The sequence below is a fragment of the Conger conger genome, chromosome 14, assembly GCF_963514075.1.
Source record: "Conger conger chromosome 14, fConCon1.1, whole genome shotgun sequence".
In the NCBI taxonomy this organism is placed as follows: Eukaryota; Metazoa; Chordata; class Actinopteri; order Anguilliformes; family Congridae; genus Conger; species Conger conger.
The window spans coordinates 45,192,003-45,212,889 of NC_083773.1; the positions used below are offsets into that span (position 1 = coordinate 45,192,003).

At 43.0% G+C, this 20,887-nt stretch overlaps 1 protein-coding gene across 2 annotated transcripts in view; it reads left to right on the forward strand.

The window, feature by feature from the left end:
- Positions 1-8,436: 8,436 nt before the first annotated feature.
- The window catches only part of col2a1b (collagen, type II, alpha 1b), a 76,320-nt gene continuing 63,869 nt past the window's right edge, over positions 8,437-20,887 (forward strand). Inside the window, exons 1-6 of one of the 2 annotated variants that reach the window (XM_061219056.1) lie at positions 8,437-8,721; positions 12,512-12,718; positions 15,037-15,053; positions 16,283-16,315; positions 18,328-18,360; positions 18,683-18,736. In XM_061219056.1, the coding sequence (XP_061075040.1) occupies positions 8,628-8,721; positions 12,512-12,718; positions 15,037-15,053; positions 16,283-16,315; positions 18,328-18,360; positions 18,683-18,736 (438 nt within the window). In that variant the 5' untranslated portion in view covers positions 8,437-8,627. The remainder of the gene's footprint in view (positions 8,722-12,511; positions 12,719-15,036; positions 15,054-16,282; positions 16,316-18,327; positions 18,361-18,682; positions 18,737-20,887) is intronic. The other variant, XM_061219057.1, reaches the window with a different exon arrangement.

Below are 20,887 nucleotides of genomic sequence, written 5' to 3' on the forward strand. Positions count from 1 at the left end.
GTAACTGCAACATTACTCCTACAGCATAGTTTTATGGAAACGGATTACTTGGGACAACATTCCGTGTTTGGATCATGAATGTTTCAAGATAAATAAGTCAATTGACAGCAATTACTTTGGAACAGGATCAATTTCACCACATCATGATTGAATGTAAGATTTCATCATCATCCTTTGTCACAGGGGTTTTTGAACTTTTTGACACATCCAGTTTGTAAGTTTGAGGTGGTGCTCAAATGACTGATGATTGATTTTACACAGTGGTATAGTAATGGAGTAGTGGCAGAGCAGGAGTAATGATGTGTGTCCATCTGCAACAACATGGAGCAGTCAGATGATCCATGTTAGAAAAGAGATCAAGCAGTAAGAGGAGGAGGAAGAGGAGGAGGTGGGCTTGTTTCTCGTCTCAGAGGTGGGAGGGGTTGTCCTGGTAAAGGACAGTGTCCTTCACTGCAGTTGAGTATTTTTCCTACTTTGTACCTTTGTTGCTATGATTACAGTTTTAAAATGGCTAACGATTAACCTTTTCAAAACTCTTCATACAATTCTCTGCACCAACATGCAGCTTGGCACAACAGTTCATTTCATTCACAAAATGGATAAAAACCAAACCACTGCAAACATGTATCAAAGGAAAAGCACCAGAACTAGAATTTTTTTGTCAATCATAGAACAATGATCTAAAAAACAACCAGTGGCATTTTCTGTCAGTGATCTGCAAATTGGACCGTAGATATGTATAGTTTTTGGTGGTTCAGCCTGATTTTTTGTTAAAGCAATGAAAAAAACATTGTTTGGTCAACATACAGTGCTCTTGTGTGAACTGTGTGAAAAGTACTAGAAAAGTAAACTCTGTTTTCAAAAAAACAGTGAAACAAACCTACACAGCAGTATGTTGTAGATTTTGTTCAATGATTCCACTGTCTTCTATTGTTTCCACTACTCCCTTTAATTAGAACCACAAAAATAACCACATTGAAGTATTTCTAACAGCAATATTTAAGTAATGTAAAAACAACTAAACAGTGAAGCTATAGGTATCTTTTGTGTGGGTGATCTAAACAAATGTTCCTGTTGTATTTCACAATAAATGAGTTACTTGAACCAATGAGTGTGGAAGTGTAAGATTTCTTCAGAGATATGAATGCACAATGCAAGTTTTGAACAGGCGAACAGGCTGTGTTACCAGTGCTTACCGTTCTCAGTCTTGTGTCTAAGGTTTTGAAAATTGAGCGCAAACTTGTGATATTAGTGATATGCACTGAGCCAGGTAGGACACCTTATGAGCTATAAAAAACAAAACAATGTAACAATGTGTAGAAAAGGCGGAGAAAACCAAAGTAGTCATATTATTTAAATGAGGTAATAGTGTAGCAACCACAGACTCTCAGTATGGTGTCTGGTCTGGTTCTTAAACAGTGACTGTGTTTATGGTAAACATTGTTTTCCAGTGGTTTCCTAGCTGTGAAGAAAGCTCATCCCTCACAGTACAAATGAGAAGCAAAGACAGAACAGGCTTGGAAAAGTGCCACAGGCAAATACCTCCGACAGCTTCTACACTGAAATTATGGGAAATGCAGAAAGAAAAGATATCATGTTGGATCCTGTAATCCTCTGAAAAAGAAAAAAAACCTCAGTTCTAGCATATTATTTTTCCCCTCATCCTGCTCAACAAAAGCCCATCCTGCTGGTTACCATGGTTCCCAGGCTGGGGGGTTCTTAATTAAGAGAGGTGATGGAGGGTCAGCAGGGAATTAAATTGTAAATAATCAACGTTCACACCTGTAAAATTCTTACTTGCAATTTGTTTTCATACAGTTTCCTGAATCAACGATAAAGGCATGACCCAGAGCCGAACGATAAATACCAGTGGTGCAGCTAATTATTCCCAACATTATTTTGGGATAGTTTTAAATTGTTTATCAGAAAACATTGAAATTAAAACCAAGACTCTGCAACACTGGGTCTCTTGCTGTGCTTGTAACTTTAAATATTATATTAAAATTAAAATAACTTACGTTTCAAACCTATCTGTCCTTCCTCAGAATCTTAGAATAAATGGTAAAAGATAATCTTAGAAAGACTAAATATAGTGAGATTATTTTATTTTATTATGCTCAACATTCTCTATAGCAATTCATTTTCCAGTGTGGGGCCATGTGAACATTCATGAAGTAATGAGGGTTAGGGTTAGTCTGATCAGGGCTATAAACAGCACTGGGCACTGGGCACTGTTACGGCACCATTCACATTCACATAGCACTATAGTAGTTTAGCAGTGTATATATATTAATCAATAAATGTTGATGAATGAAAGCAGGTGCGAGTTTCACAGTTTATCTCTATGACCCTCCCAGCACACACAAAATGCTTCTAGAACAAAGGAAGGTTGCAGTTACATTAGCATTTGGTTGCAAGGTAGCGTTACAAAGAGAACATTCCCAGACAGACGGAGGACATTTTATTCTTCCAAACATGTTTTGTCACAGGGAACCATTCCATGTGATCCATATACGTCATGTAATATCCTCCAAAGGCTGTCATTTATCCATTAAAATACATGGCCAACCGTATTTTAAGAATGCTCCAAACTGAAGTATCGAAATAGGATATTTGCTAGCAATTGCTCCCATTCCTAATGAAATAATAACTTGAATGACCACCCACAATTAAAATTCCTTCTTCAACTTGCAACTGAGCACCATTCTAAGGAGCTTTCCTGACATTCCAACAATGTTCTGGGAGTTGAAAATAGCCTTCGGGCTTCTCCAGGGTGTCCTCCATGATAGACTACATTGCAGGCCTGACCTGGAGTGAACGTACCCTCAGAGAATGGACTTGTGGTCTCCATACAAGAGAACACAGCTGCTCTCGTTGGTGATACGGGGGCTTCGGGGTTCAGAGGTCAAAGGTCAGGGCCTGCACAGCCAGGGGAAGACCTCCTATCGTGGATATGATGCAAAAGCCCCTCTGTGTCTATATATAAAGATAGGTTTACAAGCTACAAATGTCCTGTAGCCGCTGCAGGAGCAAACAGGTCGTTGATTTACGCGGCAGTGTCTGAAAATAGCCTGAGCCACATCTAACGGGAAAGCCGTAAGCCACAGCAGTAGCTGTGGCCTCTACTTTAGTGCCAATGTGCGTGATTACTACTGTTTGGTGCCCAGTCCTTCTATGTATGTGAGGGGTGTGGCTCTGTGGCTGAATGGTGGGACTATAACTAGCATTCAGCTCTACTATGATTCTTTTAATATGTTGTTTCTGAGCATACTCAACATGCTGCTTATCTCTCTCTCTCTCTCTCTCTCTGTTTCTCTTTCACTCATGCCTCTCTTTCTACCTCTCTTCATCTCATTCTTTCTCTCCTTTTCTTCCTTTGAGCATTCATCCATAGCCATTGTAAGTTGGAGCTCCACCACCCCACCTCCCCCTTTCATTAATTAAAAGCAGTTAGAAGAGGTCAGCGGTTTTCTCCTCAGAATGTTGAGTTATCCTCAGACCGTAGGGAGTAGCGGACTCCTGCAGCTCCTGCTCTTACCCAGACGGCTCTGTCCTCCTCCTCCTCCTCCTACTCTGTCCCCAGCCAAGGAGTCAGGAAATTACAGAGTGTAAAAATGAAATGATTCCCTAAGAACAGAGTAGAGTTAAAGAGCAGCTCACAACTGTCTGTGTGTGAGTGTGTGTGTGTGTGAGTGTGTGTGTGTGAGAGAGTGTGTGTGTGTGTGTGTATGTGTGTGTGTGCGTGTGAGAGAGTGTGTGCGTGTGTATGTGTGTGCGTGTGAGAGAGTGTGGTATGTCTGTTTGTGTGCCGGTCCATTGGGTGCCACACATATATTGAACTTTGCTTGACATTAACTATTTGGATTTTGCTTATTAACGTGCTGTGGGTTTTTGGTTTATGGTTATGGTTGTCTATGGTGGAGAGGTTGGTTTATGGTTGTGCTTGTCTATTGTGGACAGGTTGGTTTATGGTTGTGGTTGTTTATTGTGGAGAGGTTGGTTTATGGTTGTGGTTGTTTATTGTGGAGAGGTTGGTTTATGGTTGTGGTTGTGGTTGTGGAGAGGTTGGTTTATGGTTGTGGTTGTGGAAATGTTGGTTTATGGTTGTGGATGTGGAAAGGTTGGTTTATGGTTGTGGTTGTGGTTGTGGTTGTGGAGAGGGTAGTTTATGGTAGTGTGAATCAGTTTCACTGACACAGATTAAGTTTAGTCCTCAAATCATTTTCCACAATTCTCTTGTGGAAAATTCTCTTTTGTGGAGAATCTCCATTCAAAATTGAATTTAGTCAAGGACTAAACTTAATCTGTGTCAGATTTCGACTACCATTCAAGGAAAAAATATAACAAATGGTGAAGCATACACACAGAGCAGCTAACAAATAACCAGCGGGAAATATCCAAGAGCTTTGAATTATAGGCTTCCATCTGCAGATTATATAGCTTTGAGATAATATCTATATTTAGGACTTTCAGAGCCTGTTTAATAGCATGTTTACTATAACCTCAATGATCTTGGATCAGTTTAAGATTTTCATTCACAATGGGTAAGGTTAGGACATTGACAGAGGAAAACTGATTCTAGATCAGTAATCTGGGAGTGGGGTGATGTAGGCCCTCTTGAATGATGAGGAAAAGCAGCCAGAGGACAGAGAGGAGTTAACAAGGGAGGTGACAAACGGGAGGATGTCAGGCGTGATTGCCTGAAAGAGGTTTGAGGGGATGGGGTCCAGGGCACAAGTAGTAGGGCGGTGGGAGAGCAGGAGGTGAGACACATCAGCATCTGTAAGGGGACAGAAAGAGGAGAAACAGGGGGCAGACACAGAAATGGAGGCAGGCATAGAAGTGGTGGTGGTCGCGAAGGTGCTGCGGATATCTGCAACCTTCTCGTCAAAAAATACCGCAAAGTCATCAGCAGCAGCTTTTGAATTTATCATATTTGAGGTGACAGATCCACAAAGATCTACCCGATGCTAAATCTCTGTAATTTCCTGCAGGAGTGTCTGCCCTCCTGTGAAAGATGTAGGAATAAAAACTGCCTCAAATATCTGCCCAGTGAAAAAAGCTAGACATCTAGAAGCATGGAAGTCTAGTTTCGGAAACACTTTGACATGAATGGATTGGATAGCTCCAAAACAGCTCAGGATTTAACCGGATATAGCCTGGCTACGTCCAAGTTGGCTCGGAAACTTTCACGTTTCAGCAAACCGAATGCAGACAGGGTTTCACCTGAAGGTCTACACCGCGTTTCAGCAACTTTTCCACAAACTTCTCGGAGGACATTTGTTATCAGCCTACAGGAAATAAGCCTACTGCCAAGTACAGAGCCCCACCCACAATGGTGATGTCACCTTGATACAGCTCCTCCCCTTTTCCCTTCGGTACAGAATGAATTCAGAACATTTATAGGAGGCTGCAGTTCAGACAACACAGACAAACACTGCCAAACCTACAGTAGTGTGTAATCTCTGATCAACACAGAAGCAGACTGCCAATCCTCCAGTAGTGTGTAATCTGTGATCGACACTAAAATATGGAGAAAGCCATGTGTGAACATGATGGGTTCTCCCAGTTCGGCTCTCTCAGTATACGCTGCATTATGAGCTGTAGGCCCACATTCAAAAAGTGTCCAGGGCTGATCTAGGATCAGTTTAGTGTTTCAGCTCTTAATGGATAAGTCTGGATATGGCCTGGGGAAACCTGACCCTAGATCAGTAGTGTGAGAGGCTTTATGAATACATATCCAGATACAAATTTGAATTTGACAACTTTTTAAAATAGTGCTCCAGGTCCCTGAAGATTTCAGGAAAACATATTTCCAGCCAAAATGTGCAGTCATATGTACTTTTAACATTAACATTTCTCTTTGAATATTAGTCAAAAATAAATGCTTATTTGTACGTAATCTGCAGGAATTGTACTGGTTCCTGAAGGATTTGGGCATTTCAGGAGATTATTTGTCCTCCAGGTCGGGGGTGAAGCAGCGCTGTGCTGTGGGAGGGGCAGGGGGGGGGGACAGAGTTCCAGGTGGCTCTGACATCACAACCATTGGCCCTTCTGATGAATGAGAATGGTTGGTACACTCCCAGAAATAAAGTGAGAGTGGAGCTATATTTCTGTTCATCAACGATTCCTGTACAGTAATGTTCTCTTTGTGTATAAATGAGTACATTTCCCCAACCAACCAGAGCCCCACACAGGCTGCTAACATCTGAGGGTTTGATAGGGTGGAGTGCCGGTCACATTCTGAGGCTGCTCAGTGGATGAGCAGATCAGCTCCAGGGTGTGATTGGACAGCTTGGCGATCCCAAATGTGTCAAACGGCTCGACCTCATGAAAATACCAGCCACAGGTACTTGCTTTTAGCACGGTATTATTGTAAGCATAAAAGAAAACCGATAAAATATTAAATCCAGGTTTTGTTCAAAAATATCAAGTGTGCAAAAAACATGAAACATAAATAAAAATAATCCATATAGACATTAGTAAGCTGTCTTCAAAGCCGTGCTCAAACCCAAGTCACCATCCAAACCAGAATAAAAATAAGAATGGAAGCAGCCAGGTAGTAAATGGTTAAAATTGCCCAGAGAAAAGATATTTCCATTCCACTGCGTTCAGCTCAGCGAAAAGCCCAAACAGGCTGTGTACCTTCCGCCGTATCCTCATGACCGAAAACACACACATATTTCAGATCCTGCAGTCCGCGCGTTTATATAGAGAACAGGCCAAGCAGAAAAACTCAATGTAACAACTGACAGCCCCGCTGACAAACCAGGTGAGGGTAGCTGGCCCCGCCCCTTCTTATTCCCCTCCTAATTATTCCTCCTTCACCTAGTCAATCAAAATCACCGAGCCAATCAGAAACTAGCAGCCGCGCTGCTGTAAAGTGTCCAAACGAACTGTGGGGATCGTATACAGATGCATGAAAGAAACATGAAAGCACGTGTCTACTCATTGTTAAGTGCTTATTGAGCATCCGGGACAGGGCTGGAGCCTATTTGGTCTGACATGAAATATGAAGCAACGTTATATCCGAATGAAATCACCTATCAAATTGATGTTCAATTTATAATTCTGCATTTAGGTTAAAGTGAACTTTGAAATTGGCCTACTTGTGTTGCATTTGCTATTTCTATGAGTTATGTGTGTGACAGCAACGCCATGTTCAACATATTATCTATTAACATATTTTAATATTTAAACAGTTTTGGCCGACTCAGGACTTCTGAAATAAGCGCACGTCCTTTTATAAAGTCGAAAATTCTAGAGACATTCCAAAACATGTTAGGATACATTTAGCCTATTCATTAGCTTTCCAAATCAACTGCCTCGTGGAGAACAAATCCACTTAACACACCTTAGCCTTTGCGAAGGGGTGGCCTTTTGTTTTCTATTCCAATTCCCTTCTTGCACATAGAACCAGGTTGATTGCATTGGCAAATTATCTTAAAATTTAGCCGGTGTAAATGCAGTGTCTAGAAGTTGCAAATGTATCCATGGAGAGTAAATTAAGAACCTGTTTAATTTCACAAAACAAATCGCTTCATGCAGTCACTGTTCCTTAGCTCAAACGTGCGTTTCTAATACAATTTTAACAGAATGATATTCGCTGTATGGATTACAAGTACCACAAATTTAGTCGGTTCATCATTTTAGACGGTCAAACAATCAAAAGAGTTCACGTTTTGCTTACCTCAAGTTATTTAAGCAATTCTATATTAATAAAATACATTGAGACCTGTTCCATACGATTCTAAACACTATTAAAGTCGTTCATTTCCCTTGCAAAACTTCAGCAGTTTAGCCAACATGCACTTCTTATAAAAAAATTGTGACAAATTTACCAGAACTTTGTGATCCACGTGAATACATATTATTATGCTGTAAGAAAATACTTAAGCAATTATTTTCTCCCTGAAAGAAGTTAATTTAGAGTACTATACCTACGTTTTCATCAAGTCCTAACATGACTCGAGTAGACAAAATGAGTAGCTTACTGACGCAAGATCCGAGACTTTTAATCAACTCAAGTATCTGCAGTAGGCTGCAGTATCTAAAACAGGTGCTAATGAATTTATTTATTCATTTTTTTATCTCAGCGGCAGCAAAATGTGACATTTTTATTCATAAATTTTTTTTAATTTGTCTAAAAATAAGCCTTGTAGTTCTTGCGCTCTGAGTCTGGGAAGCGGAGAGGAGTCGGTGAAAGGGGGCGGGCGGGGACTTAGGCTTGGGGAGAAAAAAAGTGAAACTTTTGGGTACCCCTTTTCATCAGCAGCGAAGGGAAGGAGGGGTTTTGGAGAATGGAACTTGGGAGACAAAATGGGGAGGGAAACGGGGCTCAGATTTCAGCTTGACAGGGGGTAGGGGTTGGACTGGTATTCGGGAATATACGAAGATCCATTGAAGCCAGTGAGGACATAAAACGGCAGTGCCTGGCCTGGAGCGCGCGGTGCTGATATTGTGCTGGGGCCCTGGCGCTGGATTCCCGTCGAGTTTTGGAAAGTTGACTTTATGGTTCGGTTCGGTCAAGGGGAACACACACACTAAAAGCAGAGAGAGGCGCTTCGCTCCCGTCGCCCCTTCTTCATTTTCTTACCCCAAAGGTCCTGCATGTCTAATATTTAGACATGTTCAGCTTTGTGGATTCCAGGACTGTACTGCTACTTGTAGCAACTCAAGTCGTTCTATTAGCCGTTGTCAAATGTCAGGAAGAGGATGACCGTAAGTTTGAACGTTTTGTTTAATTCATTATTATTATTATTTTTCTAAAGGACTTTGAAACACAATGCATAGTTTTAAAGTGTTTCGTAAAATTCCGCTTCGTTTCCATAGAATGATTTACCAACAGATGAAAAGTGGACTGGTTTTTCAAAATTGACATTGTCTTATTATTGTCTGAATTATCTGAGATTTGGCGATTTCCTATGGGTGCAGAGGTGAAATTAAAAATTTTAGTTCATACCCTATTGCACTTTATCAGTTAAACAAACGGGTAGCGGCATCAGTGTAACGGCATTTGTCAATTCGCATCTTTTGCACGTGTGCGTTTCTTTTCATACCTTAAAATGTTGTGGTATGACGAAAACTGTGGTTAGACTCGTGAAGTCTTCTGAGACTGACTGCAATCTCACTCTTCAACCCGTAGAGGAAAGTATTTCATGAAATTAAATGCGATAATCTCTGGGGAAATATCTTGGATACGTCTGTCTTTCTGTCGGAATTTGTGGCATCTAAATTGTGCATTCTCTGTCATCTGTTCCATGAATGTAATGGACGAACTTAAGGATTCCACACAAAGAGTGATTTGGTCTTCTGTGAATTAGAAATTGAATATTTAATAAGCCTATCCGAATTATCTTTCATTTCAAATGTATTTAAACTGATTAAATTGACTAGTTTCCCAGTTTATTTTTTTCTTGAGTGATTGAAATGATCAGGTGTCATAAATTACAGGAGCACAGGAGAGTGGCGGTGATTGTGTGTTTTTTGGGGTTAGAAGAAGAAGGTTTTGGGGGTTAGAAGTTCCATGCCGAAGTTAGGTCCCCTTTCCGCTCGCTTCCAGTCTCGCGCCGGGAGCAGCGCCGGACACCTGCGGCTGCGTGCAGACATTCCTAAAGCGTTTTGACTGGCTCCTTTTTTCGCATCAGATAAACTCGGGATGAACGGCTTCTAAATGAGAGGTGGCCAGGCTGAAGGGCCTGTAGCATAAAAGCGTTAACATTCCTTTGCTGTCATAGGGCACCGAGGCAAATCCAGGCTTGTTGAAAAAAAGGTGGACCCTAATTAGCTGGATACCATAAGAATAATCTAAATGCGTGCCCGTTACTGATAAATATGCGGAGTTGTTTTCATAATATTGTAGTGATACGGTTTTAAATACGAATGAATTGATAAAATTGTGCTTGGGGTTGCACTAGGCAAGATCAATAGAATACAGTTGTGGAATTTTGAAAAGGTTGAGAGGTATTCATGGCCACCGGCCAGAATGAAGGTTCCATATGATTTTAGTGTTTCCATCTGTTTTCTACATTACCCAAAGGCTGTGCCGGCCGGGGGGAAAGAAAAGATTGTCTGGCGAGAAGACTACTGGAAAATATATTATTTAACAAAAGGGGAAGGGGGGGAGGGGGGATTTTTATAATTCGGCATAGCGCACAGCCTGCAGTTACGCAAAGGGTTCCGACTCTGCTTGGCTCAAAATTCAATTCATGGAGGGGGGTTGGGCGGGGGTTTCGAAAAGAAACAGAAAAGTAGGCAGAAATAACGCGCTATTGAGGTCTCGGGTTACCCGTTCGTCGCACAGAGGCCCCTGGACATAATGCAAGTCGTTCTTTCCCGAGAGCTACCGGGGGAAATATTTCAGAGATATGCTCGGTTTAAGAAGTCCGAGTGACCTCAGACTCGCAGGCTCAAAGGGCCGCTCGACGCGCCGGGCTTCGTCCCGCTGAGTGGAGGGGGGTCACCAATTCAATTACGGGTTACTGAGATAGCAGGAAGTATACACGGGGAAATATTAAGTTATATTCACTCCTCCAGTGTGACGGTTTGGTTAACTCCAAATATGTCAAATACCTGTGTTCAATATAGCATCATTCTTCCCCTTATAAAAATGTGGAAAAAACATCTCTGATCTGGAAATCACGTCAAATAGTTCCCACTAGGGGGAATAAAAGAAATATGCGCGTATAGGCTACCCATTGAAACGCTAGGTAGTCTACAAAAACCAATACCCCTCCTCAAATGTCTTGGGTCAACGCTAATACGTTTTAGACTTTACCGTCTGTACGCAATCTTGCCCTCTCAGATCTGTAACAGCGGGAAATTGAATCTACTTTTTTTGAATTAGTGCCAAAAACTAATATTAAGCGGACCCACAGGTATGTGTATGAAAGCTGCCCTTTCTCCATTCTTCGGCGTGTTTGGACTGGCGTCTGACGAAGCTATGGGTTCCAGGTGGGGGGTTAGAAGCGCCCCGTGTTTGGATAGGGCGATACCTTGTGAATTGGGCGCTCTGTTTCTTTAAAAAAAGAGCTCATTCATTGGTGGCCTGTCGGGGTCCTGTAGGTTACCCAGAGCTGACCAGGCCTCCCAAGGTAAACACGGCTACTGTACATACGCACCAGCATACATCCCTGGCGCCTTGAACGTTCCGGGTAAAAGCCCCCTCTCTTCGGCAACTGTACTGCACTGACATTTATATTAGGCCCATCGCTTACCTGTTGGGCATTCATTCGCAGAAATGTCACTGTCATGTCATGTGTTAATTTAGCATAATGACATTGTTGGGGGGGAGGTGCAGGCCATTGTAGGCTGTTGGCTTTGTGTTGTTAAAGGTAACAACCCTCCATATATTTTCGCAAAATGATATTCAGTGTAGCACACTAGTTGTGGTTGTGTGCGTCTTTTGGTGGAAGGTTTATTCGCTCTCTCGTGTGGAATTTAGACAGATAAACTACAAAGAGTTGCTGTGTCACATGCCCCCCCCCCTCAAACGGTCTCTCTCTCTCTCTCTCTCTCTCTCTCTCTCTCTCTCTCTCTCTCTCTCTCTCTCTCTCCTTGAAGTTGGTAATAAAAACAGTTAAAAACTACGTGGAAAAATGGCAGGCGAGTTCGTAATTATAAGAATGTGCGCGTTGTCCAATGCTGCTCTATTTTCAGCTTTACGGTGTAATTTACCTTCAGAAATGTGCACGCAATTACCTCGGAGTGGTTTCTGCAAATCGGCCGTGTGAAATCCTGTTTGAGGAGAGGGGGGAATGCCGTGAGGGAAACTGAATGGATAAAATGAACGCGTTGAATCTGTTTCATGGAAGTACACAGTATATACTGACCAATAAACCATCAGATGCGCCATCATTACCCGACTCTGTCACCTTTATTTCGTCGCGACGAGATGCTGCGCATAAACAGATCTATAGCTCCACACTGCCACCGCGTGGTATATATAGGGAACTGCGTTGCATCCGACTTCTGCTGAGGTGAATGTTGGCAGACATCCATTTTGTATGATAGCTCATTTCACAAAATGATAGTGTCGATAAAAACACACTTAACCCTGCGCGTTTGGTAATCAAATTAAGCACATGGCACATACGTATTAATTATAGTATTCTGGTAAACTTTGCATTTTCAAATGACAAAATCAAAATGTAAATGTAATGTAAAAATGTAATGTAATGTGAAAATGTGTCTCCAATGTTGTCGTAGTGTGTGAAAGCAGTACCCTACCATTTCTCTACTGAGATATCTTTCTCTTGTACCTGTACATATTTTCCGTCATGTTGGCCTATAGATTTTTTATAACTGTATTACATTGCTTTAGATATTTCAGGAAGCACTGAATATGCTTACGCTGTGTATGATTACATGTTTACCGTTTGCTGTTAGAATGTCTTTAAATATTCCTCCTCGACGGTAGCAGATAATTAAAGCTGTGTTGCGGTCTTTTCTCTCTCTCCTTCCTCCTCCCGCCTGCCCCGCTCTCTCTGCGCCCCCGTGTGGCGTCGCGCAGAGGAGCCGGGCAGCTGCGTCCAAGAAGGCCAGCGCTATAGCGACAAGGACGTGTGGAAGCCGCAGCCATGTCGCATCTGCGTGTGCGACACTGGAAGCGTCCTCTGCGACGATATTATCTGCGAGGAGCTAAAAGACTGCCCCAACCCCGAGATCCCGTTCGGGGAGTGTTGTCCCATCTGCCCGGCTGTCCAGAGCCCACCCGCTGGTCGTAATTTATTTATTCAACGTTTCATAAATAAATTACTGTGTGATCCATTGTGCCTTTTTCATTGTTTTCAGTTGGAAAAAAAAGGCCACAGCTTTATAAATGTGCATTGTCTATGCCACTGGCCACTTTTATAAAGTAGTAGCTGATTTTTTTCCACATGAAACACTTGAAAAAAACCTCAGAAAGACACTTCCAAGTCCATTTTAAACTGCTTTGCTGCTTTTTGTATCAAGAAAGAATGATTTTCCTGATATTTGACAATGGTCCACCTTGAGAGCAGCTTGTTTGGACGTTATATCATTCCCAGGACTGTCCACATGTGGGACATATTATGAAATCCTTCTCTTTAACAGACGTGGCCCAGCCTTTCCTCCAAAGTTTGGAGACGGCATAGCTCATACCTGATTTAACAAAGAAAATAAGCAGAATTGTCAAATGGCGGTTCTAAGCAATATCTGACAGATATTTCTCTCAGAGTTAAACCGTAAAGTGAGCTACTGCTCCCCAGTTACACCATATATCTCCCAGTGGGGTCTGGTGGGAGTTCCACACTTGATGGAAAGGAATTATTTTTTTTCCAATTGATGGAAAAGCTTTTTATTTTTTTATATTTTGCTAGCTGGGTCTGTATTTTTCATTCAGAAAGAAGCCATTAAACCTGCAAGAGCAGTATATTTGAACTTAGAAGTGTTCTTTTGAAAAGGAAACTTCTTGCGCTATATCCTTGTTTTTCCAATGCAAATGAAAGATGTTTATTTCTACAATTTGGTCAGGCTGCTTATTTAGCTACTTTGACAAAAACATTGCTTTGGAACACAAGGATACCAGGAGCACAAGTTTCCTCCCAATGCATTTTTCTCAGTTAAAAAGATAATCCATAACAGTATGTGCTGCAAGCTTAAAAAAGCAAAGTGAAATGTCGACTCTAAAATGGCTTCAGGGTAGAAAGCCATATTTCAGCATTGCTTCACTCTCACTCTGTTCCCCAAGCTTTTCTTCCCATTGCATCCCAGTCCTGCCTACCCAGCATTATGAACAAAACTCCATTTTGTTTCAAACTCTATGGCATTAATAATATTGATTAAGCCCAAGTCGCCATTTTGTTTCAAATTTGATGGCACTAATAATATTGACTAAGCCCTTCATATCCACGCACCTGGGCTTATTGGCTGTGCCCATGTGTCCATTTTTACCCCACCCCCTCCTGACATGACCCCCCCTCCCCCCAAACTCCCCAGCTGCTTGAACTTTGCCCTCTACCCTCTGACCCCCTGGAGATGGAAACTTCCAGCAACACTTCTCCAACCCCACCCCCTCCCATCCTGACTTGAATTTGTCATCACCCTGCTCAGTTTGCATTTTTTATATTTTATTTGTTTTTCGCAGAAGAGTCTGTCCCAACACACTTTACGCAGTAACAGAAGACTGTCCCAACACACTTTACGCAGTAACAGAAGACTGTCCCAACACGCTTTACACAGTAACAGAAGACTGTCCCAACACACTTTACGCAGTAACAGAAGACTGTCCCAACACACTTTACGCAGTAACAGAAGACTGTCCCAACACGCTTTACACAGTAACAGAAGACTGTCCCAACACGCTTTACACAGTAACAGAAGACTGTCCCAACACGCTTTACACAGTAACAGAAGACTGTCCCAACACACTTTACGCAGTAACAGAAGACTGTCCCAACACACTTTACACAGTAACAGAAGACTGTCCCAACACACTTTATGCAGTAACAGAAGACTGTCCCAACACGCTTTACACAGTAACAGAAGACTGTCCCAACACGCTTTACGTGGTAACAGAAGACTGTCCCAACACGCTTTACACAGTAACAGAAGACTGTCCCAACACACTTTATGCAGTAACAGAAGACTGTCCCAACACGCTTTACACAGTAACAGAAGACTGTCCCAACACCCTTTACACAGTAACAGAAGACTGTCCCAACACACTTTATGCAGTAACATAAGACTATCCCAACACACTTTATGCAGTAACATAAGACTATCCCAACACACTTTATGCAGTAACATAAGACTATCCCAACACACTTTATGCAGTAACATAAGACTGTGCCAACACGCTTTACGTAGTAACAGAAAGGAAGAAAAAGTTGGAAATACCAGCCCTGAGCTCCCAAGTAGCTGTACTGTTTTGGGCCGTATTGTTTAACACAAACAATCCTCTAAATTTACCTTGTTCTGCAGATGGAGGAGAGAATAACTGTGATTTTTAATAACATGAAGTGGTACTTTTAATAATGTATTTTCTCTATTTCTTTCTCTCTGGGAAATAAACAGGACCAGTTGGTGCCAAGGTGAGTCCATGTGGACTAACATCTTTCTGCAACAGTGTTTTTTATCTGTCTGTGTGCCAGGGTTGACTGAAAGCCAAAAGTCATAACATTAATGGCAAGCCTTGTCAGTCTAGACATGCTGGCATACTGGCATAAAATAGCACCAATCTGTGTCATTCATCTTTTGTTGCATTGTGTGTGTGTGTGTGTGTGTGTGTGTGTGTGTGTGTGTGTGTTTGTGTGTGTGTGTGTGTGTGAGTGTGTGTGTGTGTGTGAGTGTGTGAGTGTGTGTGTGTGTGTGTGTGGGTGCGTGTGTGGGGGCGTGTGTGCGTGTGTGAGTGTGTGTGTGTGTGCGTGTGTGTGTGTGTGTGAGTGTGTGTGTGAGTGAGAGTGTGTGAGTGTGTGTGTGAGTGAGTGAGTGTGTGCATGTGTGTGTGTGTGTGTGAGTGTGTGTGTGTGTGTGTGTGAGTGTGTGTGTGTGAGTGTGCTTGTGTGCGTGTTTGTGTGGTGTGTGTGTGTGTGTGTGTGTGTGTGTGTGTATGTGGATGAGTGTGCTTGTGCAAAAAGAGCTATTTTTCTATTTTAAATATGACAGGGAGTGGGTTATAATCTTAATCTTAATCTTAATACCAAATGATGTAACAGAGCTATATGTTCATACCTTTCATAAATAAACTGCTATTCAAAATCACTGCGAACCACTGTCAGATGTATGTCAGGGCCGCAGAATTCTGTATCAGACACGGGACCTGAGGAAGGGCGGAAATGAGACCCTTGGGGTGAAATCCTCTGGTTATGTTCTCCCCATCCGCTTCAGTCATATTCTGCTCATGCTGATCTCATACTATACTGGAGCTGTATTTCAGGAAAATATGGAAAGCTTTTGTGTGATCTGGTTCAAATAACCTGGTTCAAAAAATCCATTGTTTTAGATTTAAATACTTTTCTGCGCTTTGCTGAGCTTGTCCGGTGTATTGGAACCGATTAAATACTCTGAAAAAGTGCAAGCACTGCTCAATCCAGCATAGAAACGTATTTGAATTCAAAACATTTACTCATATGACCCAGGTCTGGATCTGACCCATACAGTATTTGGTCAACATTTTATATACATAGTGCACTCAGAGTAGATTAGCTGTGCTAATGAATATGCTTCTTTTGTAGATATTCTTTTTAAAGGAAACTGTTTCTTTGTTGTTGTTTTGGGGTTTAAATTCAGTCCTAATATTTCCACTCCTCTGTTTACACAGGGACAGAAAGGTGAACCCGGTGACATCACAGATGTAAGTCTGTCTGTCTGCCTGTCTGTCGGCCTGTCTGTCTGCCTGTCGGCCGGTCTGTCTGCCTGTCTGTCTGTCTGTCTGTCTGTCTGTCTGTCTGTCTGTCTGTCTGTCTGTCTGTCTGCCTGTCTGTCTGGGCAGGTTATCCTCTGTGGTCTGAGATGGCGGCTCACCCCGTTCCACACTCTGAACTGACTGTGCAGTACGCTGCTGACCGTTGCGTAACTTCCCATGATGCAGAATGAGTTTGGGAAGGGGAAAGGAATGGGATAAGGACTGGGAGTCTGTGAGGGGCTGGGTAGCCATGTGTCAGGCCTGGGGGGCTTTAACGACGGCAAAGAGCCAAGCACAACACAGCTTCACTCCCAACTGTGTACACACCTTCACACCTGCACATGGAGACCATTTCAGTACACACACACACACACACATGCACACACGCACATACGCATATGCACTGCACACATACTGTACACACACACATACACACACACACACACACACACACAAACTATGCAGGGACACCTGCCACGCACATGGAGACCATTTTTAGTCCACAGATACTGTACACACACACATGTGCACACACATAATGTACACACACATGTGCACACACACATACACACACATACTGTACACACACGTGCACACACACATACACACACACATACACATGCACACACACATGTGCACAGCACACATACGCACACATGCACACATATGCATACTGTACACACACACATGTGCACACACACATACACACACATACTGTACACACACACATGTGCACACACACATACACACACATACTGTACACACACATGTGCACACACACATATACACACATACTGTACACACACACATGTGCACACACACATATACACACATACTGTGCACACACATATGCATGCACGCACACACATGTGCACACACACATACTGTACACACACGTGCACACATGCATACATACACATACGCATGCACACACTCATATGCACAGCACACATACACACACACGTGCACACACATACCCACACATGCACACACACACATGTGCACACACACATACACACACATTCTGTACATACACACATGTGCACACACACATTTGCATGCACACATACACATACTGTACACACACATATGTGCGCACACACATACACACACATATACATGCACACACACACTAACAGTATGCAGGGAGCCTGGCCTTCACACCTGCCACGCACATGGAGACCATTTCAGTCCACAGATACTGTACACACACACATACACACACACTTACAGTACACACGAATGTGCACACGCGCATACACACACATACGGTACACACACACACACATCTGCTCGCGCACACACACACACACGTGCATGGACATACAAACACACACACACAGACATGCACACACATGTGCGCGCACACATACATTTGCATACACACACATACAAACATGAAGACATACACATACAAATGCACGCACACATACACACATACACACACTCGCATACACACAGTACATACACATATACGCAGGCCCACACACACAACTATTGTCAAACTTCACTTTAGCGGTGTGAACCCTGTTAACCTGCTCACTACAGTCAAACTTCACTTTAGCGGTGTGAACCCTGTTAACCTGCTCACTATTATCAAACTTGGCCATATACAGAGTTACTGCTATTAAAACTACAAGATTTTGGCTCACAACTCCCCTGGGCTGCAAGCCAAAAAGCACTGACTCATTTCATAGACCAAGTCCTTCATCTAAGAATAACTTCATATATATCTATTATATCTATTTAGTAGAATTTAGTAGAATTTTTATTTTATTGGCATATTAAATGGAAGCATTTATTAGGTCTCTCTTGCTAAGGAGATTTTACTCGCAGTGAGATAAAACTGGATACACGAAGGCTAAATACATACATTATATGAATGTTCTAAACCAGGAATTTGGCACTAAACTGTGGATTCAGTGGGATGTTTATCTTGGTGTTATGTTTTTGTTGTTTAGGTTGTAGGACCGAGAGGACCAGGAGGGCCCACGGTAAGCCTTTTGAGTAATTTAATTGGTTGTTTTATCATCTTGGACATACTGCAAATACTGCGTAGTAATACTGCATTTTAACTGTAGTGCAGTGCAGTGCAATGCAGTTAAAGTGCAGTACAATACTTCTACATAAGTAGTGAAACTGCATTATAACTCTAGTGATGCTGTAATAAAAAAACAAGCATGCCCAAAATATTGCATAATACTGCAGTAATACTGCAATAATTACTATCATAGCAACTACAGTTGAACTGCAGTTATTTTTTCTAAGAGGGGTTGTCAGTTTGCCGTCTCATTGGTCTCTCTCTTCGTTTCGCAGGGACCACCAGGAGAGCAGGGGCCTCGCGGAGACAGAGGAGATAAGGGAGAGAGGGTGAGTTCTGTCCCAGACTCCTGTTGTCACGTCCATTTTATGGAGGGGTCTTCTGTCAGCCTGCGGTGGTCACCGCCTGTACCATCGGCTGGAGAGCACATACAGACAACGTCTGTCACCCATGGGCTGGCCAAGGGCTTGTGAAAAGCTTTTTGAAACCGTCAAAATCAAGGTTGTTTTGGGAATGGCCATGTTGTACCAATTTGGAGCCAGGGACTACACAGCAAGTCAGCAAAGCGTGGCTGCTCCTCTCAGCCTGTGAGACTCAGCAAAGCATGGCTGCTCCTCTAGGCCTGTGAGACTCAGCAAAGCGTGGCTGCTCCTCTAGGCCTGTGAGACTCAGCAAAGCATGGCTGCTCCTCTAGGCCTGTGAGACTCAGCAAAGCATGGCTGCTCCTCTCAGCCTGTGAGACTCAGCAAAGCGTGGCTGCTCCTCTCGGCCTGTGAGACTCAGCAAAGCATGGCTGCTCCTCTCAGCCTGTGAGACTCAGCAAAGCATGGCTGCTCCTCTAGGCCTGTGAGACTCAGCAAAGCATGGCTGCTCCTCTAGGCCTGTGAGACTCAGCAAAGTGTGGCTGCTCCTCTCGGCCTGTGAGACTCAGCAAAGTGTGGCTGCTCCTCTCAGCCTGAGACTCAGCAAAGCGTGGCTGCTCCTCTCAGCCTGTGAGCAAAGATGCAAACTGCCCCTGATTCATCCACAGAGTTTTAGGAGTATAGTATTGTCCTAAAACACTGAAAAGGTGGCTGAAACGGCTATACTGGAGCCTAGCGCAGTGGTGCTACTGGGCAGCGTCTCTCAACAGGACCCGGACATGAGCCTCAGAAGCCCAGCCTGGCTTTGGCTGTTTGGGTCAGACACACTGACCGCGTGCCCTTGGCCTGCGTGGCCAGACCGTTAAATCAGAGCGTCCATCAAACGTGCGACTGCAGTCGCCATGGCAGCCGCGCAGAAAGAGGCCATGATGTGAACACTTGGCCGTGGATCCGCACGCCTGTAATCAGCGTGGGAAATCAGCGCTCCGCTCTTCCGAGCGCCTTTGATCCCACACCGATCAGACACCATTTCATACACTGTCAGAATGCCCAGGGCTAACGTGCTAACATCACTGCAGTTCGTGCTATGCATGAGAATTAAGGCTTTTTATATATCGCTGGCTCATTTACATTCATTTACATTTGTGTGCAAAGGCCCAAAGATATGGCTGCTATAGTTATCTTAGCTTTCTTCTAGTTGGGGTTAGGATTATGATTAGGATTAGGGTTAGGGTTGGGGTTAGGATTATGGTTAGGGTTTGGGTTAGGGTTGGTATTTTGTATTGATGGCAATAGTTTGGTAAAAATCATTTCATGACTCACAAGCTCTTGAAGTCAGTCGTTGCTGCTCCTTTGCAAAGTGCCTGAGGGTTAAATGTTAAAAGATAAAGTTAGTAAACTGTAAACTGTAAACTGAGAATTGCATTTCAGTCCATTTCAGAGTTCTCCATGTGCAGATCATGGCAGGATTGTATGGTGAAGATATGATGGCTTTAAGGCATATTTCTGCAAGAATATTTTTTTCTTGGCACTGAAATGCTCCTGTTATAGCTGTTTCAGGTAGTGGAAAGTTGTGAATATGTTGATAACTGATTTTGTGATATTGGGTCGTGGTGAAGCCCTTGTGCAGTGAGACTCTCGGTCTGAGCTTTTGGTTATAGGTCTGATCTGATTGGTTAGAGGTCTGATCTGATTGGTTATAGGTCTGATCTGATTGGTTAGAGGTCTGACCTGATTGGTTAGAGGTCTGAGCTGATTGGTTAGAGGTCTGAGCTGATTGGTTATAGGTCTGATCTGATTGGTTAGAGGTCTGATCTGATTGGTTATAGGTCTGATCTGATTGGTTAGTGGTCTGATCTGATTGGTTAGAGGTCTGATCTGATTGGTTATAGGTCTGATCTGATTGGTTAGAGGTCTGACCTGATTGGTTAGAGGTCTGAGCTGATTGGTTATAGGTCTGATCTGATTGGTTAGAGGTCTGATCTGATTGGTTATAGGTCTGATCTGATTGGTTAGAGGTCTGAGCTGATTGGTTAGAGGTCTGAGCTGATTGGTTAGAGGTCTGAGCTGATTGGTTATAGGTCTGATCTGATTGGTTAGAGGTCTGATCTGATTGGT